This window comes from Conger conger, chromosome 9 (genome assembly GCF_963514075.1).
Source record: "Conger conger chromosome 9, fConCon1.1, whole genome shotgun sequence".
NCBI lineage: Eukaryota > Metazoa > Chordata > Actinopteri > Anguilliformes > Congridae > Conger > Conger conger.
The window spans coordinates 57,347,041-57,372,947 of NC_083768.1; the positions used below are offsets into that span (position 1 = coordinate 57,347,041).

Here is a 25,907-nt window from a genome sequence, read left to right on the forward strand (position 1 = left end):
TGTTCTTGTGTTTGATTTGCACTTTGTTGTACGTCGCTCTGGATAAGAGCGTCTGCTAAATGCCACGTAATGTAATGTAATGTAATGTAATGTAATGTAACCAAAACAAATGAACAACCCTGGGCGCCCGCTGGTGGGCCCTTGAGAGCAGCACGACAATAAGATCAATAATGCGCCTGTCACAAAAGGAAAAGACTGTTCCTCCAGGAGAAATCACACTGAAACATGGAATTCATTTCTGATTTATTCATTTCAATTTTATGTGTATTGCGCTTTTTACAAAATACCATGACAAAGACACTTTACACTGCATAAGAGAAGAGTAAAAACCAGGCCTGAGCCCCCCAATAAACAAGCAATATTTATGTTGCCAATATTATTGTCCTTATTGGCAAATGCATAATCAATCATGAGTGTAAAATGTGCAAATAGATTGATTACAATGAAATTACTCTGTTATTCCAAACAAATGTACAGCTTTTGCAAGATTTTTACTTGACATTATTTGTTGTTTTTAACAAAGTGGCGTACAGGGGTTCATATAATTCACAAATCCTAAATTAACACAACACACAAAATACAAAGTTCTATTCATGGACTAGATAGTCGCTTAAATTACAAAACATACCAGTTAGGAAATAAAGATGCACCTAAAGACTTATCAAACATAAAACAATAAAACAGGTTGAGTATTTTACCAGCGTTGCATACTGTCATTGTTTCCAGATTACATTACATTACAATAATGGCATTTGGCAGAAGGCTCTCATCCAGAGCGATGTACAGTTGATTAGACTAAGCAGGAGAGAATCCTCCCCTGGAGCAATGCAGGGTTAAGGGTCCTTGCTCAAGGGCCCAATGGCTGTGTGGATCTTATTTTTGCTACACCGGGATTAGAACCAACAACCTTGCATGTCCCAGTCATTTACCTTAACCACTACACTACAGGCCACCCCAGATGTCATACTGTTGCTTTCTGGTTTCCATTGGGATGTCTTCTCTGAAAACCTCAGCTGCTCTGTTGAGCCTGAGAGTGACTCCTCAGTCGTTCATATGGAGACGACAGGTTCCACCACTAGAGGCAGACATAAGAAAAACTATAATCCTGACTGAATACACATTTGGGGATTTATTTTTGTAGGTGTTCTCTGTTGGTCTGTTTCACAGTAGGGACAACAGGGGGATGCGCGTCTTCTCCATCATCTCCTGCAGCTCTGCCACCTTCTCTGTTTCTTTGTTCTTCTTCAGCATTTCGATCAGCTTGAGAATGTTCCGGTGAGTAGAATCTGAGTCTAACTTCAGAGCGAACTCTCTAAGCTTGAGAATGCACTGGTAAGACTGCTTCATGAATTTGGTCTTCTCAGCCTCTGTGTCCTTCAAGTCTTGCTCAAGTTTGGATATCCTTCCCCCTGCTGCAGATATTTTATCATCAGCCTTTGTTTTCTCTGCCTCATTGGTTCCAGTTCTTTCTTCTTATGTGGCTGATATATTTTGTGTTCTTTTATGTGGACCTTTTGCCATCCTTCATTACAGAACACCAGCTTAGGTCATTTACCCACCAGCACCCCGGATAGTGGCAGTTCACCTCACATACAGTGCAGCAAGTTGCTTTGCCATTAATCTCGACTCTCTCTTTTTTCATGTCCTCTCTTAGCTTTTCCAGAGTTTTCCGTTCCTGGCCAAGTTCCTTGGACGTCTCCTCCACATCCGTGATTCTCTCCAATCTCTGGATAGGATCTTCCAGGCTCTGACGTTGCTTCAGGACTTTTCTTATTACCCTCAAGCTTTCAGTTTCCATCAGGTCCAAAGCTTTGAAAAATTCCTTGAAGCTATTTGTTCCTTTATCCCAGCATGTTTTATATGTTTGTTCATATTTCTTAGCAGGCTTCTCAACAGGAAGGTTGTTGAATTGAAAGTAAACATGTTCATCATTATCGTCTTTGGGTACAGGTACACCAGACTTAATAACTGCCTTAAGAGCTGAAGGTGGCATCCAGTGTGAGAAGGTGAAGAGAGTCACAATGTTTTTCTCCATGTTCTTCCCAAGGAGGGACAGGACAGTATCAAAGATGTATTTCTGGCCGGACGTTAAGACAGTTTCAGATGCCTTCACCACAATGCAAGCTGCATCTATTTGTTCCATATTGTTTAAAGATTTAAAAAACTTGTAGATTCTGAGTGGTGATTTTATCTTTCTTGTGATCCATTGTGTCGTGAAATCCTGGTGTATCAATGACTGTGAGGGAAAAGGGAATAGACACTTCCTCCAGTCCAAAAACACTCATTACAATGGTTTCAGTTTCATCTATTGATCATCCTATTGATCAGTGTTCCTGTTTCTCCCACCATCAGGATTGTTCTGGTCCTTTTTTTAGGGTCCTTTCTCCCAAAGGTGTATCTCCTGACTCGTCTCACTGGGTAAGTTTCTATGGGTTCTGTTGCTTTATGTTCACTGGCATTAATTATATCTGACCAGTTAGATGAATATTCTGTTATTCATAGTATACACACACACACACACACACACACACACACACACACACACACAGCAGCTTCAATTAATATTCTTTGTGAATCCAAAATTGTACAGAGTATAAAAAATAAATAATTCAGGGCACAAAAATGACATCTGTGGAACCTATCGAGAGAGAGAGAGAGAGAGAGAGAGAGAGAGAGAGAGAGAGAGAGAGCACTGCACTGGCCGTTCTACTCTAGTGGGGTACCGATCCTCGATTGAGCCACCACAGAATGAATGGGTGAATGGAGAAGCATCAATTGTACAGCGCCTTGGATAAAGGCACTATATAAATGCCTGCCATTTACCATTCACCATTTATGTGTAATACTCCAAAATACCAAAATTACAGTAACCAACTGCTATGCTATGAGTCCCATAGAGTTTAGACTCTGCTCTCTCACCGGAGCCTTGTAGTGGTCAATTATCCAACAACCAGTTTCAGGGGGTCCATTCCCCACAACTACTCCTTTAGATATTGTACAGTACTTATCCGATTAATACACTTACTGTCTGTCTAACTAACAAACTAATAGTTACTTTTATTGGTCTGTGCTTGGGTCTCTGACTGAACGTAACCAGGAGGACCTCCCTTGCAAATATGCGATTTCCTCTGATAGTGCAGATAGGCTCCAGAAGGAATACAATTTATTCTAAGATCCACATCCTTGTGATAGGCTATACTTTCATTTCTGGTAGGTACCTGGTAAATACAAAGAAATAGCATGTTAAATAGCCTCTACTCTCTGGGATTCTGTTCAGAAAAAGTACTCAAGGTATTTTTTCAAATCCTCTTTTTTTGTAAGGGTTGACAGCTCCGAGCAACCGTTTTCTTGTGGTTTTCAGGCGATGGAGTAAGAACCTTCCATCCAGATCCTTCTGTGAACCGCCAACACAGGCTTATCACAGCATACATTGGCAGGAATACACCCTGGACAGGTCACACACACCATTCACTCAAACACTCCTACCTATGGGCAATTTAGACTCTCCAATCAGCTTAACCTGCACATCTTTGGACTGTGGGAGGAAACCGGAGTACCCATCAGGGGCTCGAACCCAGGACCTCCTTGCTGTGAGGCGGCAGTGCTACCCACTGCACCACCCGTGCCGCCAAACCACCAACATGTAAAAACTTAATTCAGTCCTTAAATTCAGTTTCAAAATATACAGTTGACAGGCCAGCACATTGCATAGCTGTACGATAGTTCAAGCTCATTGGTTGAAAATTGGTTCTAATTGCCACAGCCAATAGCGTTTCAACGTCAGCACGTTCACAGAGAAGGGGGATGGATAATCAGTGTTGTAGTTTGAACGTCTCTGTTGCTGCAATTCCTCTCTTGACCTTTAGAAGTACGAAATTAACTACTGTACCTTCAAATACACAGGGCGCACACACAATGGCCACGTTCAGCCCTGACAAAACGTAGCAAAACGTTCAGATTGAACATGCCAAACAGTTACATTTGAAGCATCTGTGATTTGCGTCACTAATGGATGGCGTCTAGTGTTATGTTTGGATATAAAAAATTACAAAACACCTAACGCTACTATAAAGTGTAGGATATGATGTTAGGTGTACCAGGTAAACATAATGTTTCAAATAAAATAAACCATTAAAATGACATTTTTATTTTACAACGTAGCTAGAGCAACGCTCCTAAACACTCCTACGTGGACTGCCCATGTGTGTCCAAAGAGTTGAAAAATGTATCTTGCAGTCAGATAAATTAGAATTATACTTGCACCAAGGACTTTTGGGAGACCAAGTAGTATGTAGAAGTTCTACTTCACTCCAGTGTTGGTGCTTGGGAAACTGAATGAGACACTCAATGGTCGCTTTATCTGGACGGAAGGTTTACTTATTCAATTGCTTTGCCTGACAACCCCAAGAAAGCTGACAGTGCTTTTTCTCAACGAACTTTCTTTTTTTACTTTCCAGAAGTAAATTATTTTAAAATAATGAAAGTATACCTGTTTAGTATGCAGACGTTAGAATGAATAGCATCGGTTACATGTATTAGTACATTAAATACTTCACTTCATGTACCCAATACTTAAAATTCAGTATTCGTTTTGTGAATTAGCTTTCTTAAATGTGTGAAAATGTTAGCCCTACTTTAAAAATAAACTTGACGTAGGCATGAGCAGCATATACTTACACACATTTATGAACCATATTTTTTGTAAGGCAACACTTGAAACGAGATCATGTTCCTGTTAGTGACTGATGTAAGGTTTCTGTCAAGAAGGCCCATGCATTGTAATTGACTTTTAACTTCTAAAAGTTAGAACTTGTCGCGAAAATTAATGAAAACAAAGATTGTTAAAACAGGGATCTAACTGTAGTCAATATGCTATTTTAAAGTTGCCTTTCAATGAATGGGCTACAGCAATTAGGAATGTGTTATACGGACTGTAATAACTATATGTATGTGTGCGGGCCCGGTCGCGTGTTGATGGTTGTTTTTTGTGCACATGATAACGGGTCGGGTGGGTGTGGATTGGCTCTTATAATGGGTTGGGCGGGTGCAGGTATAAAGAAAACCTGACCCTCACATCACTAGCAGGTAGATATATTTACCTTGCGTGAGATTCTTTAGAGGCGGCACGGATGGTGCAGTGGGTAGCACTGCCGCCTCACAGCAAGGAGGTCCTGGGGTCAAATCCCCGTCGGCCAGGGCCTCTCTGTGCGGAGTTCGCATGTTCTTCCCGTGTCTGCGTGGGTTTCCTCCAAGTACTCCGGTTTCCTCCCAAAGACAGGCAGCTTAGGCTGATTGGAGAGTCTAAATTGTTCATAGGTGTGAGTGTGTGTACCATTTTTGAGTTCCCAGGTACCAGTCCTCTTGGCCTTGCAATCTGAGGCATTTGCTTCACTTATTTCCATTGTTACATTATTTCTAAAACATTTATGAATATGGAAGTCACTGGGTATTTTATTTGATAAAGCTGTTTTAAGGGAGATATCCCGTTTTTTCATGAGTGACTGAATTTCATTATTCAACCATATAAGTATATAAGTATATCATGTGGTTTTAGAGGTTCAAAACCAAGGCCAGGCTCCTAGCGACCTGGTTGACAAAAACAAACAAAACTTGTGTGTTCTTTTGAAGCTGGTACTGTGGGTTTTGCACCATGATGAGACATGTGGCACCCTTATCTGATCCTCATACTCTATCTCTATGCTGCCTTTGCACTGCTGGGCACTCTCCACACCCGCCTCTGACTTATATTTTCATAACTTTGATTTTTTGCTCAAGTTTTTCTTTTGACTCAAAATAAAACTTAAAGTGTTTTTGATTTAATATGTTCTTCCTCTTAGTAACTCATGACAGCATGTGTGCTTTTGACCAATTAGAACACTCACATAACCAGGGCAGAAAGACGTCTGTCTCTGACTATAAAAGTAATGAGGCACAGGAAGAAGCACCATTTTGGACTGCAGATCCTCTAACAAACAGGTGAGAATGTGGCTTTGTAATATCTCTCTTTATTCTGGAAACAATCTGTATTATTATGCTGGTGAGTCCTCATATGTAATTATACTTTACCAGATTTATTTGGTAACTTTGCAGTGTCAGTGAATTCAACTTTTATCGGAAACACTGCAAATATATATATTTTTATGAGAACAAAGGGGCACATTGGACACTTGGGGCAAAAGGGGCAGGTGCCCCAGAGCTACCCCCTCTGCACGTGCCTGCTCAGGACTGAGCCTATGTTTAGCACACATGTATTCAAGAGACATTTCAATTTCAAAGGCATTTCAAAGACATTAATTTTCTTTGCGATATGAGTGAATATTTCTTGATCTTTCTTTTATTCAGATGCAGATGCTCATTCATATGCATGTGTGTTTCCTGGTTGCGAAACATTCTGTGATTGTTTTATTTCTGTGTTTACAAGAGGACTGGTACCTGGGAACTCAAAAATGCTAGACTCCACAGAATCTCAAGCAAGGTAAATATATCTACCTGCTAGTTATGTGAGGGTCAGGTTTTCTTTATACCTGCACCCGCCCAACCCATTATAAGAGCCAATCCACACCCATCCGACCCGTTATCATGTGCACAAAAAACAACCATCAACACGCGACCGGGCCCGCACACATTAAAATATAGTTATTACAGTCCGTATAACACATTCCTAATTGCTGTAGCCCATTCATTGAAAGGCAACTTTAAAATAGCATATTGACTACAGTTAGATCCCTGTTTATTTACAATAAAACTAGGCTATTGAATTTTTACTCTGAGAAATGTTTTGGAGGGATGCTATAAAAGCATATGCCAGTTACTTCCTATTCCAATACTAGTAGCAAAACACATGCATAGAGCACACTGTATTAATTTAGAGCGCATGAACAAGGGACATAATCAATTTCACATTCTCATTTGTTATGAACTGGAGACGCATCAAATTGTGTTGTGCAAAAATACCAATCAATGCCTTTTCAGGAAAAATTGTCGTCACTGACTGCTTCACACAAAAATCATGAATATAGCCTATGCATAGGCTAAAATAAATCCTACATTTTTTCTGTAGGTCTGCTAGTCTACTCAGTTCACTCCTTGACTGCGCTACAGAGGAAAAGAACAGTGCCAGGGCTTGGTCACTCGAAACCTTCGTGACAGAAACCTTACATCAGTCACTAACAGGAACATGATCTCGTTTCAAGTGTCACCTTACAAAAAGTATGGTTCATAAATGTGTTTAAGTATATGCTGCTCATGCCTACGTCAAGTACATTTTTAAAGTAGGGCTAACATTTTAACATGTTTAAGAAAGCTAATTCACAAAACGAATACTGAATTTTAGGTTCTGGGTACATAAAGTGAAGTATTTAATGTACTAATACATGTAGCCGATGCTATTCATTCTAACGTCCGCATACTAAACAGGTATACTTGCATTATTTTTAAATAATTTACTTCTGGAAAGTAAAAAAAGAAAGTTCGTTCAGAAAAGCACTGTCAGCTTTCTTGGGGTCGTCAGGCAAAGCAATGGAATAAGGAAACCTTCCGTCCAGATAAAGCGACGTCTCATTCAGTTTCCCAAGCACCAATACTGGAGTGAAGTAAAACTTCTACATACTTGGTCTCCAAAAGTCCTTGGTGCAAGTTTACAAATGACCATCATCAAGGCACCGAAGTGCCAGGAAGTTAAAAGAAAATTATTAACATTACATTTTTATTTTACGTAGGCCTGTAATTCTAATTTATCTGACTGCAAGATACATTTTTCCACCCTTCGGAAACGGATGGGCTGTCCACGTATGAGTGTTTAGGAGTGTTGCGTGCATGACACAAAACCAAAATGAGGCAGGCGGATGAGAATGATAGCCGATTTATTGATTGCCTTCATGAACGTGCTTCCTATGTGCGTTCATGGGGCTTGTTGTCACGTGCAAGCTGAGATCTGCGAGATGCGACAAATGTATTCTGCACTGTTTGAGCGTTTCACGTAGACATCGCAGTTGCAAACCTCACACGCATGTCGCAAGCACGTCAACGTAGGCAATCAGTAAATATTTCTCATCCGCCTGGTTCCTTTTGCATTTGTGCACAGCATTAATGCTCCTCAGCAAAGTGGGCTGGCCATGGGTGTCAGACGCCGATAAAGGGAAACCAAAGGATGGAAAATTCTAGCTACGTTGTGAAATAAAAATGTCATTTAAATTTTTAACATTACGTTTACCTGGTACACCTAACATCATATCCTACACTTTATAGTAGCGTTAGGTGTTTTTTTATTTTTTATATCCAAACATAACACCTAGACGCCATCCATTAGCGACCCAAATCACATATGCTTCAACTGTAACTGTTGGGCATGTTCAATCTGAACGTTTTGCTCCGGTTTCTGTGTTGAACGACATGTTTTTCCCAACGGTGTGCAACGTTTTAAAAAAGGTTTTGAGATATGTTGCTCCCGTTTGGTGCGTGTGCCGGAGAGCGCCTTCTCAGACGCCATTGGAGGAAACTACTATGCCCGCGGTCAGCGCGCCACCCTTTCTATTCAAATAAACGTTTTGCTACGTTTTATCGGGACTGAACGTGGCCATTGTGTGTGCGCCCTGTTTATTTAAAGGTGCAGTAGTTAATTTCAGGAATTTCAGCAACAAAGACATTCAAACTACAACACTGATTATTCCTCCCCCTTTTCTTTGAACGTGCTGACGTTGAAACGCTGTTGGCTGTGGCAATTAGAACAATTTTCAACCAATGAGCTTGAATTATCCTACAGCTATGCAATGTTTTGGTACATTGCTGGCCTGTCAACTGCATATTTTGAAACCAAACTTAAGGACTTGGATAACTGAATTAAGTTTTTATTCAGTTATGTTGGCGGTTGGGCGGCACGGATGGTGCAGTGGGTAGCACTGCCGCCTCACAGCAAGGAGGGCCTGGGTTTGAATCCTGGTCGGCCAGGGCCTCTCTGTGCGGAGTTTGCATGTTCTCCCTGTGTCTGCGTGGGTTTCCTCCGGGTACTCCGGTTTCCTCCCACAGTCCAAAGACATGCAGGTTAAGCTGATTGGAGAGTCTAAATTGCCCATAGGTATGAGTGTGCGAGTGAATGGTGTGTGTGCCCTGCGATGGACTGGCGACCTGTCCAGGGTGTATTCTGTGTGTATTCTGTGTATGCTGGGATAGGCCCCCCTGCGACCCTGTTCAGGAAAAGCGGCTTAGGATAATAAATTCATGAATGAATGTTGGCGGTTCACAGAAGGATCTGGATGGAAGGTTCTTACTCCATCACCTGAAAACCACAAGAAAACGGTTGCTCGGAGCTGTCAATCCTTACAAAAAAGAGGATTTGAAAAAATGCCTTAAGTACTTTTTCTGAACAGAATCCCAGAGAGTAGAGGCTATTTAAAATGTTATTTCTTACCAGGTACCAACCAGAAATTAAATTATAGCCTAACACTAGGATGTAGGTCTTAGGCTCCAGAAGGAATACAATTTATTCTATCTGCACTATCAGAGGAAATTGCATATTTGCAAGGCCTTGTTACGTTCGGTCAGAGAGCCAAGCGCAGACCAGGGGATAATCAGAATTGTTGATTATTACAGTCCAATAATCAAGCCAGGTATTCCACTAAACACAATGCCAAATCGAGCAGCAAGAGAAGTGATGAGAAAACAATCCAAGATCAAAAATCCAAAAAGGCAGATATGCTGAGGTACAAGGGATAAGGCAAACGGAGGGTCAAAACACAAGAAGCGAAGATCAAAACCAACTAAGGCGACAAAACAAAAGGGCAAAGGCGAACTCGATGTTAGGCAAAGGGTGTCTCTGGAATCTCAATCAATACAGGCTTACTAAGAATCAGCTACTGCAAAGATGATCAATGTTCTGATAAAGGTTACTGCGGAGACTGAGGTTTAAATACATGAGGGAAGGTGACAATCTAGGTGGGGATAGGGAGAAAGGTGGGCTAAACAAATAGACAACAGGTGGGGAACATAATAGGGTAATGATACAATAGCAGGGGGAGACAAATGCGGACTGGATACACGTAACACACATGTAAAGCATACGGCTCCGGATGAGGGAGTAGACATTTGCATAGATTGAAGACGTAGTGATAGTAAGAGACAGGTGTGAACACTTCACTGAAATTAAGCAAGAAATCAGGGATAGCATAGGGGTATAGGCGGAGTTATAGGCGGAGTTATAGAACAGCGTGAAAAGCTAGGAGATTACGTTAGTTAGTTACGTGATTAAACTAAACTGCCCAATTAAAGTGACTGTTAGTTTGTTAGTTAGACAGACAGTAAGTGTATTAATTGGATTAGTACTGTACAATATCTAAATTAGTAGTTTTTGGGGAATGGACCCCTGAAACTGGTTGTTGGATAATAGACCACTACAGGGCTCCGGTCAGAGAGCAGAGTCTAAACTCTTTATTTGCAGAGTGTCAGCAGAGCCAGTAGTACAAATAGTACAACATAATAGTGCATATTGTTACAGTTTCTGAAATAAAACACAAATAAACAAATACATGAATATTTGAATTGTTACTGATAACCAACATCAAATAAAAGCATTTAAGGACTGTAATGCTCTGCATCCTCTCTGAATGAGTACTAACTTAAATTGTTGCAGTAACCACTCTCGTTATAATAACACTGAAATCACGTTAACTGTGTGCTAAGCTAGTACCTTGGGAAGCTGGTTTCCGAACAGGAGAATTACTGAACCGAGACTTAAGCGCTAAGCGGTACAATGAATATGTCAATATATGTCGTAATATCGACAAAACAATGCAAAGTCATGAAACACAGAGAAAGAATCATGTTATTATGTAACATGAACTGTCTAGCAGCCATAATTAAACTTGCGTCTTCAGTGACTTGTTGCACTGGTAGTGACAGCGTAAATACATGGAACAAGCAGAAACAGAAACAAACCGCAAGTTCCAATAGAATAATTAATTTAAGAATAAAAGGTCTCTGAACATGAAGAATTCACAACAGTAGTAGTGAGTAACCATAGTGCTTTACAACATTTAACTATCGGAAGAACCCAGGAGTAAGGAATGCGAGGCTGGAAGAAATGTTGAAAACCCGGAAACCCGAATACTGAAGCACGTAGACAGGGGAGTGAATCGGGCTCAGAAACATTTAGACACAAACATAACAGAGGACCACGAATGCGAAACTTTAATGGGAACAATAACCAGATATAATAATGGAACATAATAAATCACAAGAATAACAATGAAAAACTAACAGACAACCAAGCTGATAACAGGAACATCATACTCCTTTTGAGTCAAGAAAATAGAATCTGGCCCAAATGATAAGTTCGATTTATGGCAATGCATCGTAATTTCACCAATTAGCTGAACCTTGCCTACTACAGTAGTGAATAAACTATTCATACTGTGTAGGGTAATTGATTTCATTCTAATAATAAATAAGCCTAGTTGTTTTTGTTTCAGATACAGTAGGGAAGTACAGGAGGCTACATATTTAAGAAAACTGACCTTGCATTAATCAATGATGCAGTTTGTTAGGGATTTGTATAAGGAGTTTCTGTGCTGGTTAATCAAATACCAAGCGGTTAGTACTGGTATTTGGCTGGCAACACATTTTGTTTTGGCTGGCTGATAGCCGCTTTGGCTGTAATCAAATTTAATATAAAAATTTTTGTGCTAGCCTAATTTGACCCGGACTCCCCCAATCTGAGCACATTTTCTTTTCAGTTGACCCAAACGTGACCGAACCGTGAGTAAATCCGTGGGTTTTGGGTCGACCTGTGCATCACTAATACCTGCAGTTCCTATGAGACTCATAGCATAGCAGTTGGTTACTGTAATATTGGTATTTTTGAGTATTCCACATGGCAGATAGGTTCCACAGATGGCATTTTTGTCTCAGAGTGTGTGTTGGCACAAATCTATGGCGACTGTTTTAACTATTCTTTTAACCCTTAGGTACTCTATGACAAAAAAAGAATATTCATCTCACTGGTCAGATATAATTAATGCCAGTGAACAGAAAGCAACAGAACCCAAAGAAAAATACCTAGTGAGCACAGTCAAGCAAGTTCTGGATGAAGATGGACGAGTCAGGAGATACACCTTTGGGAGAAAGGACCCTAAAAAAAGGAACAGAACAATCCTGATGGTGGCTGAAACAGGAACAGGGAAGTCTACACTGATCAATAGGATGCTCAACTACACGCTGGGTGTAAAGTGGGAAGACAACATCAGGTTTCAAATCATGCCAGATGAAGACAAAATAGACGAAACTGAATCGAAAACCATTGAAATTACTGCTTATGACATTTTTGGAATGGAGGAAGTTCCTTTTTCTCTCACAGTCATTGATACCCCAGGATTTGGAGATCCTGAGAAAGATAAAAGCACTGCTCATAATCTGTACAAGTTATTGAAATCCGACAATGGTGTTCAAGAACTACATGCTGTTTGCCTTGTAGTGAAGGCATCTCAAAATCGTCAAACTCCCAGCCAGAAATACATATTTGATGCCATCCTGTCTCTCCTTGGGAAGCACATGGAGAAAAACATCATGACTCTCATCACTTTCTCAGACTGGTCACCGTCTTCAAAAGCTGTTGAGCTACTTATTAAGTGTGGTGTACCTTCCCCCAAAGACAATCCCTTCCTGTTCAACAACTGTCCTCTTCAGGAGTTTGATAAGGAATATGAAGAAATGTATAAAACAAGCTGGGACAATGGAGCAGAGAGCTTTGTGGAGTTTTCTGAGGCTTTGGATAAGATGGAGCCGCTAAGCCTGAAGATGACTGTAGACATCTTAGAGCATCATCAGAACGTGGAAGCCTGTATCCAGAGATTGGAGAGTCAGTTCATGGATGTGGAGCAGAAGCGCGAGGAACTTGAGATGTTCAAAGAGCTCAAAGAGCACATGGAGAAAGTTGTTGACTTTGTATCAACCCAGAAAACTATCACTACTGAAAATATTGGACTTGTTGTCAAGGTTGTCAACATGCGTCGTCGGGTTTGGAATGCGATAAAACAGCGACTTTCTTCACGTGATACTTCTTCATCTTCTCCATCTTCTGAAATTGTAACTGATATAACTGACAAGAAAGACAAAGCTGAAAGCAGTATGAACACAGCAGAGAAAGGAGTTTGGCAGGTGTTGACGGACGCAGAGGCTGAGAAGGCTAAACTCAAAGACAAGTGTTTCCAGATCTCTTCCCAGCTTCAAAAGCACGCTCTGAAATTAGATTCTACTCACAATGACAGCCCGATGAAAATACCGAAGAAGAACAAAGAAACAGAAGGTGGAAGAGCTGTGGGAGATGCTGGAGAAGAACAAAGAAACAGAGAAGGTGGAAGAGCTGCAGAATATAATAGTGAACAAAGGAACAGAGAAGGTGGCAGAGCTGCAGAATATGATGGAGAAGAACAAAGAAACAGAGAAGGTGGCAGAGCTGCAGGAGGTGATGGAGAACAAAGAAACAGAGAAGGTGGCAGAGCTACAGGAGGTGATGGAGAACAAAGAAACAGAGAAGGTGGCAGAGCTACAGGAGGTGATGGAGAACAAAGAAACGGAGAAGGTGGAAGAGCTGCAGAATATGATGGAGAACAAAGAAACAGAGAAGGTGGCAGAGCTACAGGAGGTGATGGAGAACAAAGAAACAGAGAAGGTGGCAGAGTTAAAGGAGATGATGGTGAAGAACAAAGAAACAGAGAAGGTGGAAGAGCTGCAGAATATGATGGAGAACAAAGAAACGGAGAATGTGGCAGAGCTGCCGGAGATGTTGGAGAACAAAGAAACAGAGAATGTGGCAGAGCTGCCGGAGATGTTGGAGGACAAAGAAACAGAGAAGGTGGCAGAGCTACAGGAGGTGATGGAGAACAAAGAAACAGAGAAGGTGGCAGAGCTACAGGAGGTGATGGAGAACAAAGAAACAGAGAAGGTGGCAGAGCTGCAGAATATGATGGAGAACAAAGAAACAGAGAAGGTGGCAGAGCTGCCGGAGATGTTGGAGAACAAAGAAAAAGAGAAGGTGGCAGAGCTACAGGAGGTGATGGAGAACAAAGAAACAGAGAAGGTGGCAGAGCTGCAGGAGATGATGGTGAACAACAAAGAAACAGAGAAGGTGGAAGACCTGTGGGAGATGCTGGAGAAGTACAAAGAAACAGAGAAGGTGGAAGAGCTGCAGAATATGATGGAGAACAAAGAAACAGAGAAGGTGGCAGAGCTGCAGGAGGTGATGGAGAACAAAGAAACAGAGAAGGTGGCAGAGCTGCAGGAGATGATGGAGAAGAACAAATAAACAGAGAAGGTGGCAGAGCTGCAGGAGATGTTGGAGAACAAAGAAACAGAGAAGGTGGCAGAGCTGCAGGAGATGATGGAGAAGAACAAAGAAACAGAGAAGGTGGAAGACCTGTGGGGGATGCTGGAGAAGTACAAAGAAACAGAAAAGGTGGAAGAGCTGCAGAATATGATGTAGAACAAAGAAACAGAGAAGGTGGCAGAGCTGCAGGAGATGATGGAGAAGAACAAAGAAACAGAGAAGGTGGAAGACCTGTGGGAGATGCTGGAGAAGTACAAAGAAACAGAGAAGGTGGAAGAGCTGCAGGAGGTGATGGAGAACAAAGAAACAGAGAAGGTGGCAGAGCTGCAGAATATGATGGAGAACAAAGAAACAGAGAAGGTGGCAGAGCTGCCGGAGATGTTGGAGAACAAAGAAACAGAGAAGGTGGCAGAGCTACAGGAGGTGATGGAGAACAAAGAAACAGAGAAGGTGGCAGAGCTGCAGGAGATGATGGAGAACAACAAAGAAACAGAGAAGGTGGAAGACCTGTGGGAGATGCTGGAGAAGTACAAAGAAACAGAGAAGGTGGAAGAGCTGCAGAATATGATGGAGAACAAAGAAACAGAGAAGGTGGCAGAGCTGCAGGAGGTGATGGAGAACAAAGAAACAGAGAAGGTGGAAGAGCTGCAGAATATGATGGAAAACTAAGAAACAGAGAAGATGGCAGAGCTGCAAAATATGATGGAGAACAAAGAAACAGAGAAGGTGGCAGAGCTGCAGGAGATGATGGAGAAGAACAAAGAAACAGAGAAGGTGGCAGAGCTGTGGGAGATGCTGGAGAAGAAGAAAGAAACAGAGAAGGTGGAAGACCTGTGGGAGATGCTGGAGAAGTACAAAGAAACAGAGAAGGTGGAAGAGCTGCAGAATATGATGGAGAACAAAGAAACAGAGAAGGTGGCAGAGCTGCAGGAGATGATGGAGAAGAACAAATAAACAGAGAAGGTGGCAGAGCTGCAGGAGATGTTGGAGAACAAAGAAACAGAGAATGTGGCAGAGCTGCAGGAGATGATGGAGAAGAACAAGGAAACAGAGAAGGTGGAAGACCTGTGGGAGATGCTGGAGAAGTACAAAGAAACAGAAAAGGTGGAAGAGCTGCAGAATATGATGTAGAACAAAGAAACAGAGAAGGTGGCAGAGCTGCAGGAGATGATGGAGAAGAACAAAGAAACAGAGAAGGTGGAAGACCTGTGGGAGATGCTGGAGAAGTACAAAGAAACAGAGAAGGTGGAAGAGCTGCAGGAGGTGATGGAGAACAAAGAAACAGAGAAGGTGGCAGAGCTGCAGAATATGATGGAGAACAAAGAAACAGAGAAGGTGGCAGAGCTGCCGGAGATGTTGGAGAACAAAGAAACAGAGAAGGTGGCAGAGCTACAGGAGGTGATGGAGAACAAAGAAATAGAGAAGGTGGCAGAGCTGCAGAATATGATGGAGAACAAAGAAACAGAGAAGGTGGCAGAGCTGCCGGAGATGTTGGAGAACAAAGAAACAGAGAAGGTGGCAGAGCTACAGGAGGTGATGGAGAACAAAGAAACAGAGAAGGTGGCAGAGCTGCAGGAGATGATGGAGAACAACAAAGAAACAGAGAAGGTGGAAGACCTGTGGGAGATGCTGGAGAAGTACAAAGAAACAGAGAAGGTGGAAGAGCTGCAGAATATGATGGAGAACAAAGAAACAGAGAAGGTGGCAGAGCTGCAGGAGGTGATGGAGAACAAAGAAACAGAGAAGGTGGCAGAGCTACAGGAGGTGATGGAGAACAAAGAAACAGAGAAGGTGGCAGAGCTGCAGAATATGATGGAGAACAAAGAAACAGAGAAGGTGGCAGAGCTGCCGGAGATGTTGGAGAACAAAGAAACAGAGAAGGTGGCAGAGCTACAGGAGGTGATGGAGAACAAAGAAACAGAGAAGGTGGCAGAGCTGCAGGAGATGATGGAGAACAACAAAGAAACAGAGAAGGTGGAAGACCTGTGGGAGATGCTGGAGAAGTACAAAGAAACAGAGAAGGTGGAAGAGCTGCAGAATATGATGGAGAACAAAGAAACAGAGAAGGTGGCAGAGCTGCAGGAGGTGATGGAGAACAAAGAAACAGAGAAGGTGGAAGAGCTGCAGAATATGATGGAGAACAAAGAAACAGAGAAGGTGGCAGAGCTGCAGGAGATGATGGAGAAGAACAAATAAACAGAGAAGGTGGCAGAGCTGCAGGAGATGTTGGAGAACAAAGAAACAGAGAAGGTGGCAGAGCTGCAGGAGATGATGGAGAAGAACAAAGAAACAGAGAAGGTGGAAGACCTGTGGGAGATGCTGGAGAAGTACAAAGAAACAGGAAAGGTGGAAGAGCTGCAGAATATGATGTAGAACAAAGAAACAGAGAAGGTGGCAGAGCTGCAGGAGATGATGGAGAAGAACAAAGAAACAGAGAAGGTGGAAGACCTGTGGGAGATGCTGGAGAAGTACAAAGAAACAGAGAAGGTGGAAGAGCTGCAGGAGGTGATGGAGAACAAAGAAACAGAGAAGGTGGCAGAGCTGCAGAATATGACGGAGAACAAAGAAACAGAGAAGGTGGCAGAGCTGCCGGAGATGTTGGAGAACAAAGAAACAGAGAAGGTGGCAGAGCTACAGGAGGTGATGGAGAACAAAGAAACAGAGAAGGTGGCAGAGCTGCAGGAGATGATGGAGAACAACAAAGAAACAGAGAAGGTGGAAGACCTGTGGGAGATGCTGGAGAAGTACAAAGAAACAGAGAAGGTGGAAGAGCTGCAGAATATGATGGAGAACAAAGAAACAGAGAAGGTGGCAGAGCTGCAGGAGATGATGGAGAAGAACAAAGAAACAGAGAAGGTGGCAGAGCTGTGGGAGATGATGGAGAACAAAGAAACAGAGAAGGTGGCAGAGCTGCCGGAGATGTTGGAGAACAAAGAAACAGAGAAGGTGGCAGAGCTACAGGAGGTGATGGAGAACAAAGAAACAGAGGAGGTGGCAGAGCTGCAGGAGATGATGGAGAACAACAAAGAAACAGAGAAGGTGGAAGACCTGTGGGAGATGCTGGAGAAGTACAAAGAAACAGAGAAGGTGGAAGAGCTGCAGAATATGATGGAGAACAAAGAAACAGAGAAGGTGGCAGAGCTGCAGGAGATGATGGAGAAGAACAAAGAAACAGAGAAGGTGGCAGAGCTGTGGGAGATGCTGGAGAAGAAGAAAGAAACAGAGAAGGTGGAAGACCTGTGGGAGATGCTGGAGAAGTACAAAGAAACAGAGAAGGTGGAAGAGCTGCAGAATATGATGGAGAACAAAGAAACAGAGAAGGTGGCAGAGCTGCAGGAGATGATGGAGAAGAACAAATAAACAGAGAAGGTGGCAGAGCTGCAGGAGATGTTGGAGAACAAAGAAACAGAGAATGTGGCAGAGCTGCAGGAGATGATGGAGAAGAACAAAGAAACAGAGAAGGTGGAAGACCTGTGGGAGATGCTGGAGAAGTACAAAGAAACAGAAAAGGTGGAAGAGCTGCAGAATATGATGTAGAACAAAGAAACAGAGAAGGTGGCAGAGCTGCAGGAGATGATGGAGAAGAACAAAGAAACAGAGAAGGTGGAAGACCTGTGGGAGATGCTGGAGAAGTACAAAGAAACAGAGAAGGTGGAAGAGCTGCAGGAGGTGATGGAGAACAAAGAAACAGAGAAGGTGGCAGAGCTGCAGAATATGATGGAGAACAAAGAAACAGAGAAGGTGGCAGAGCTGCCGGAGATGTTGGAGAACAAAGAAACAGAGAAGGTGGCAGAGCTACAGGAGGTGATGGAGAACAAAGAAACAGAGAAGGTGGCAGAGCTGCAGAATATGATGGAGAACAAAGAAACAGAGAAGGTGGCAGAGCTGCCGGAGATGTTGGAGAACAAAGAAACAGAGAAGGTGGCAGAGCTACAGGAGGTGATGGAGAACAAAGAAACAGAGAAGGTGGCAGAGCTGCAGGAGATGATGGAGAACAACAAAGAAACAGAGAAGGTGGAAGACCTGTGGGAGATGCTGGAGAAGTACAAAGAAACAGAGAAGGTGGAAGAGCTGCAGAATATGATGGAGAACAAAGAAACAGAGAAGGTGGCAGAGCTGCAGGAGGTGATGGAGAACAAAGAAACAGAGAAGGTGGAAGAGCTGCAGAATATGATGGAGAACAAAGAAACAGAGAAGGTGGCAGAGCTGCAGGAGATGATGGAGAAGAACAAATAAACAGAGAAGGTGGCAGAGCTGCAGGAGATGTTGGAGAACAAAGAAACAGAGAAGGTGGCAGAGCTGCAGGAGATGATGGAGAAGAACAAAGAAACAGAGAAGGTGGAAGACCTGTGGGAGATGCTGGAGAAGTACAAAGAAACAGAAAAGGTGGAAGAGCTGCAGAATATGATGTAGAACAAAGAAACAGAGAAGGTGGCAGAGCTGCAGGAGATGATGGAGAAGAACAAAGAAACAGAGAAGGTGGAAGACCTGTGGGAGATGCTGGAGAAGTACAAAGAAACAGAGAAGGTGGAAGAGCTGCAGGAGGTGATGGAGAACAAAGAAACAGAGAAGGTGGCAGAGCTGCAGAATATGATGGAGAACAAAGAAACAGAGAAGGTGGCAGAGCTGCCGGAGATGTTGGAGAACAAAGAAACAGAGAAGGTGGCAGAGCTACAGGAGGTGATGGAGAACAAAGAAACAGAGAAGGTGGCAGAGCTGCAGGAGATGATGGAGAACAACAAAGAAACAGAGAAGGTGGAAGACCTGTGGGAGATGCTGGAGAAGTACAAAGAAACAGAGAAGGTGGAAGAGCTGCAGAATATGATGGAGAACAAAGAAACAGAGAAGGTGGCAGAGCTGCAGGAGGTGATGGAGAACAAAGAAACAGAGAAGGTGGAAGAGCTGCAGAATATGATGGAAAACTAAGAAACAGAGAAGATGGCAGAGCTGCAAAATATGATGGAGAACAAAGAAACAGAGAAGGTGGCAGAGCTGCAGGAGATGATGGAGAAGAACAAAGAAACAGAGAAGGTGGCAGAGCTGTGGGAGATGCTGGAGAAGAAGAAAGAAACAGAGAAGGTGGAAGACCTGTGGGAGATGCTGGAGAAGTACAAAGAAACAGAGAAGGTGGAAGAGCTGCAGAATATGATGGAGAACAAAGAAACAGAGAAGGTGGCAGAGCTGCAGGAGATGATGGAGAAGAACAAATAAACAGAGAAGGTGGCAGAGCTGCAGGAGATGTTGGAGAACAAAGAAACAGAGAATGTGGCAGAGCTGCAGGAGATGATGGAGAAGAACAAAGAAACAGAGAAGGTGGAAGACCTGTGGGAGATGCTGGAGAAGTACAAAGAAACAGAAAAGGTGGAAGAGCTGCAGAATATGATGTAGAACAAAGAAACAGAGAAGGTGGCAGAGCTGCAGGAGATGATGGAGAAGAACAAAGAAACAGAGAAGGTGGAAGACCTGTGGGAGATGCTGGAGAAGTACAAAGAAACAGAGAAGGTGGAAGAGCTGCAGGAGGTGATGGAGAACAAAGAAACAGAGAAGGTGGCAGAGCTGCAGAATATGATGGAGAACAAAGAAACAGAGAAGGTGGCAGAGCTGCCGGAGATGTTGGAGAACAAAGAAACAGAGAAGGTGGCAGAGCTACAGGAGGTGATGGAGAACAAAGAAACAGAGAAGGTGGCAGAGCTGCAGGAGATGATGGAGAACAACAAAGAAACAGAGAAGGTGGAAGACCTGTGGGAGATGCTGGAGAAGTACAAAGAAACAGAGAAGGTGGAAGAGCTGCAGAATATGATGGAGAACAAAGAAACAGAGAAGGTGGCAGAGCTGCAGGAGATGATGGAGAAGAACAAATAAACAGAGAAGGTGGCAGAGCTGCAGGAGATGTTGGAGAACAAAGAAACAGAGAAGGTGGCAGAGCTGCAGGAGATGATGGAGAAGAACAAAGAAACAGAGAAGGTGGAAGACCTGTGGGAGATGCTGGAGAAGTACAAAGAAACAGAAAAGGTGGAAGAGCTGCAGAATATGATGTAGAACAAAGAAACAGAGAAGGTGGCAGAGCTGCAGGAGATGATGGAGAAGAACAAAGAAACAGAGAAGGTGGAAGACCTGTGGGAGATGCTGGAGAAGTACAAAGAAACAGAGAAGGTGGAAGAGCTGCAGGAGGTGATGGAGAACAAAGAAACAGAGAAGGTGGCAGAGCTGCAGAATATGATGGAGAACAAAGAAACAGAGAAGGTGGCAGAGCTGCCGGAGATGTTGGAGAACAAAGAAACAGAGAAGGTGGCAGAGCTACAGGAGGTGATGGAGAACAAAGAAACAGAGAAGGTGGCAGAGCTGCAGGAGATGATGGAGAACAACAAAGAAACAGAGAAGGTGGAAGACCTGTGGGAGATGCTGGAGAAGTACAAAGAAACAGAGAAGGTGGAAGAGATGCAGAATATGATGGAGAACAAAGAAACAGAGAAGGTGGCAGAGCTGCAGGAGGTGATGGAGAACAAAGAAACAGAGAAGGTGGAAGAGCTGCAGAATATGATGGAATACTAAGAAACAGAGAAGATGGCAGAGCTGCAAAATATGATGGAGAACAAAGAAACAGAGAAGGTGGCAGAGCTGCAGGAGATGATGGAGAAGAACAAAGAAACAGAGAAGGTGGCAGAGCTGTGGGAGATGCTGGAGAAGAAGAAAGAAACAGAGAAGGTGGAAGACCTGTGGGAGATGCTGGAGAAGTACAAAGAAACAGAGAAGGTGGAAGAGCTGCAGAATATGATGGAGAACAAAGAAACAGAGAAGGTGGCAGAGCTGCAGGAGATGATGGAGAAGAACAAATAAACAGAGAAGGTGGCAGAGCTGCAGGAGATGTTGGAGAACAAAGAAACAGAGAATGTGGCAGAGCTGCAGGAGATGATGGAGAAGAACAAAGAAACAGAGAAGGTGGAAGACCTGTGGGAGATCCTGGAGAAGTACAAAGAAACAGAAAAGGTGGAAGAGCTGCAGAATATGATGTAGAACAAAGAAACAGAGAAGGTGGCAGAGCTGCAGGAGATGATGGAGAAGAACAAAGAAACAGAGAAGGTGGAAGATCTGTGGGAGATGCTGGAGAAGTACAAAGAAACAGAGAAGGTGGAAGAGCTGCAGGAGATGATGGAGAAGAACAAAGAAACAGAGAAGGTGGCAGAGCTGTGGGAGATGCTGGAGAAGTACAAAGAAACAGAGAAGGTGGAAGAGCTGCAGGAGATGATGGAGAAGAACAAAGAAACAGAGAAGGTGGAAGGGCTGCAGGAGATGATGGAGAAGAACAAAGAAACAGAGAATGTGGCAGAGCTGTGGGAGATGCTGGAGAAGAACAAAGAAACAGAGAAGGTGGAAGAGCTGCAGAATATGATGGAGAACAAAGAAACAGAGAATGTGGCAGAGCTGCAGGAGATGATGGAGAAGAACAAAGAAACAGAGAGGGTGGCAGAGCTGCAGGAGATGTTGGAGAAAAAAGAAACAGAGAAGGTGGCAGAGCTGTGGGAGATGATGGAGAACAAAGAAACAGAGAAGGTGGCAGAGCTGTGGGAGACGATGGAGAAGAACAAAGAAACAGAGAAGGTGGAAGAGCTGCAGAATATGATGAAGAACAAAAAAACAGAGAAGGTTTCAGAGCTGCAGGAGATGATGTAGAAGAACAAAGAAACAGAGAAGGTGGAAGAGCTGCAGGAGATGTTGGAGAACAAAGAAACAGAGAAGGTGGCAGAGCTGTGGGGGATTCTGGAGAAGAACAAAGAAACAGAGAATGTGGCAGAGCTGCAGGAGATGATGGAGAAGAACAAAGAAACAGAGAAGGTGGAAGACCTGTGGGAGATGCTGGAGAAGTACAAAGAAACAGAAAAGGTGGAAGAGCTGCAGAATATGATGTAGAACAAAGAAACAGAGAAGGTGGCAGAGCTGCAGGAGATGATGGAGAAGAACAAAGAAACAGAGAAGGTGGAAGACCTGTGGGAGATGCTGGAGAAGTACAAAGAAACAGAGAAGGTGGAAGAGCTGCAGGAGATGATGGAGAAGAACAAAGAAACAGAGAAGGTGGCAGAGCTGTGGGAGATGCTGGAGAAGTACAAAGAAACAGAGAAGGTGGAAGAGCTGCAGGAGATGATGGAGAAGAACAAAGAAACAGAGAAGGTGGAAGGGCTGCAGGAGATGATGGAGAAGAACAAAGAAACAGAGAATGTGGCAGAGCTGTGGGAGATGCTGGAGAAGAACAAAGAAACAGAGAAGGTGGAAGAGCTGCAGAATATGATGGAGAACAAAGAAACAGAGAAGGTGGCAGAGCTGCAGGAGATGATGGAGAAGAACAAAGAAAAAGAGAAGGTGGCAGAGCTGTGGGAGACGATGGAGAAGAACAAAGAAACAGAGAAGGTGGAAGAGCTGCAGAATATGATGGAGAACAAAAAAACAGAGAAGGTTTCAGAGCTGCAGGAGATGATGTAGAAGAACAAAGAAACAGAGAAGGTGGAAGAGCTGCAGGAGATGTTGGAGAAGAACAAAGAAACAGAGAAGGTGGCAGAGCTGTGGGGGATTCTGGAGAAGAACAAAGAAACAGAGAAGGTGGAAGAGCTGTGGGAGATGCTGGAGAAGAACAAAGAAACAGAGAAGGTGGAAGAGCTGTGGGAGATGCTGGAGAAGAACAAAGAAACAGAGAAAGTGGAAGAGCTGCAGAATATGATGGAGAACAAAGAAACAGAGAAGGTGGCAGAGCTGCAGGAGATGATGGAGAAGAACAAAGAAACAGAGAAGGTGGAAGAGCTGCAGAATATGATGGAGAACAAAGAAACAGAGAAGGTGGCAGAGCTGCAGGAGATGATGGAGAAGAACAAAGAAACAGAGAAGGTTTCAGAGCTGCAGGAGATGATGGAGAAGAACAAAGAAACAGAGAAGGTGGAAGAGCTGCAGAATATGATGGAGAACAAAGAAACAGAGAAGGTTTCAGAGCTGCAGGAGATGATGTAGAAGAACAAAGAAACAGAGAAGGTGGAAGAGCTGCAGAATATGATGGAGAACAAAGAAACAGAGAAGGTGGCAGAGCTGCAGGAGATGATGGAGAAGAACAAAGAAACAGAGAGGGTGGCAGAGCTGCAGGAGATGTTGGAGAAAAAAGAAACAGAGAAGGTGGCAGAGCTGTGGGAGATGATGGAGAACAAAGAAACAGAGAAGGTGGCAGAGCTGTGGGAGACGATGGAGAAGAACAAAGAAACAGAGAAGGTGGAAGAGCTGCAGAATATGATGAAGAACAAAAAAACAGAGAAGGTTTCAGAGCTGCAGGAGATGATGTAGAAGAACAAAGAAACAGAGAAGGTGGAAGAGCTGCAGGAGATGTTGGAGAACAAAGAAACAGAGAAGGTGGCAGAGCTGTGGGGGATTCTGGAGAAGAACAAAGAAACAGAGAATGTGGCAGAGCTGCAGGAGATGATGGAGAAGAACAAAGAAACAGAGAAGGTGGAAGACCTGTGGGAGATGCTGGAGAAGTACAAAGAAACAGAAAAGGTGGAAGAGCTGCAGAATATGATGTAGAACAAAGAAACAGAGAAGGTGGCAGAGCTGCAGGAGATGATGGAGAAGAACAAAGAAACAGAGAAGGTGGAAGACCTGTGGGAGATGCTGGAGAAGTACAAAGAAACAGAGAAGGTGGAAGAGCTGCAGGCGATGATGGAGAAGAACAAAGAAACAGAGAAGGTGGCAGAGCTGTGGGAGATGCTGGAGAAGTACAAAGAAACAGAGAAGGTGGAAGAGCTGCAGGAGATGATGGAGAAGAACAAAGAAACAGAGAAGGTGGAAGGGCTGCAGGAGATGATGGAGAAGAACAAAGAAACAGAGAATGTGGCAGAGCTGTGGGAGATGCTGGAGAAGAACAAAGAAACAGAGAAGGTGGAAGAGCTGCAGAATATGATGGAGAACAAAGAAACAGAGAAGGTGGCAGAGCTGCAGGAGATGATGGAGAAGAACAAAGAAAAAGAGAAGGTGGCAGAGCTGTGGGAGACGATGGAGAAGAACAAAGAAACAGAGAAGGTGGAAGAGCTGCAGAATATGATGGAGAACAAAAAAACAGAGAAGGTTTCAGAGCTGCAGGAGATGATGTAGAAGAACAAAGAAACAGAGAAGGTGGAAGAGCTGCAGGAGATGTTGGAGAAGAACAAAGAAACAGAGAAGGTGGCAGAGCTGTGGGGGATTCTGGAGAAGAACAAAGAAACAGAGAAGGTGGAAGAGCTGTGGGAGATGCTGGAGAAGAACAAAGAAACAGAGAAGGTGGAAGACCTGTGGGAGATGCTGGAGAAGAACAAAGAAACAGAGAAAGTGGAAGAGCTGCAGAATATGATGGAGAACAAAGAAACAGAGAAGGTGGCAGAGCTGCAGGAGATGATGGAGAAGAACAAAGAAACAGAGAAGGTGGAAGAGCTGCAGAATATGATGGAGAACAAAGAAACAGAGAAGGTGGCAGAGCTGCAGGAGATGATGGAGAAGAACAAAGAACCAGAGGAGGTGGAAGAGCTGTGGGAGATGCTGGAGAAGAACAAAGAAACAGAGAAGGTGGAAGAGCTGCAGAATATGATGGAGAAAAAAGAAACAGAGAAGGTGGCAGAGCTGCAGGAGATGATGGAGAAGAACAAAGAAACAGAGAAGGTGGCAGAGCTGTGGGAGATGCTGGAGAAGAAGAAAGAAACAGAGAAGGTGGAAGACCTGTGGGAGATGCTGGAGAAGAACAAAGAAACAGAGAAAGTGGAAGAGCTGCAGAATATGATGGAGAACAAAGAAACAGAGAAGGTGGCAGAGCTGCAGGAGATGATGGAGAAGAACAAAGAAACAGAGAAGGTGGAAGAGCTGTGGGAGATACTGGAGAAGAACAAAGAAACAGAGAAGGTGGAAGAGCTGCAGTATATGATGGAGAACAAAGAAACAGAGAAGGTGGCAGAGCTGCAGGAGATGATGGAGGAGAACAAAGAAACAGAGAGGGTGGCAGAGCTGCAGGAGATGTTGGAGAAAAAAGAAACAGAGAAGGTGGCAGAGCTGTGGGAGATGATGGAGAACAAAGAAACAGAGAAGGTGGCAGAGCTGTGGGAGACGATGGAGAAGAACAAAGAAACAGAGAAGGTGGAAGAGCTGCAGAATATGATGGAGAACAAAGAAACAGAGAAGGTTTCAGAGCTGCAGGAGATGATGTAGAAGAACAAAGAAACAGAGAAGTTGGAAGAGCTGCAGGAGATGTTGGAGAACAAAGAAACAGAGAAGGTGGCAGAGCTGTGGGGGATTCTGGAGAAGAACAAAGAAACAGAGAAGGTGGAAGAGCTGTGGGAGATGCTGGAGAAGTACACAGAAACAGAGAAGGTGGCAGAGCTGCAGAATATGATGGAGAAGAACAAAGAAACAGAGAAGGTGGAAGAGCTGTGGGAGATGATGGAGAAGAACAAAGAAACAGAGAAGGTGGCAGAGCTGTGGGGGATTCTGGAGAAGAACAAAGAAACAGAGAAGGTGGAAGAGCTGTGGGAGATGCTGGAGAAGAACAAAGAAACAGAGAAGGTGGCGGGGCTGTGGGAGATGCTGGAGAAGAACAAAG

At 43.6% G+C, this 25,907-nt stretch overlaps 1 protein-coding gene across 1 annotated transcript in view; it reads right to left on the reverse strand.

Annotated features, from left to right (window-relative positions):
- Window positions 1–1,501: 1,501 nt before the first annotated feature.
- LOC133137724 (uncharacterized) overlaps window positions 1,502–25,907 on the reverse strand; it is a 39,481-nt gene continuing 15,075 nt past the window's right edge. The window contains exons 3-4 of the mRNA XM_061256054.1: window positions 2,338–2,452; window positions 1,502–2,236 (exon numbers count right to left, since the gene is read on the reverse strand). Coding sequence (XP_061112038.1) covers window positions 1,502–2,236; window positions 2,338–2,452 — 850 coding nt within the window. The remainder of the gene's footprint in view (window positions 2,237–2,337; window positions 2,453–25,907) is intronic.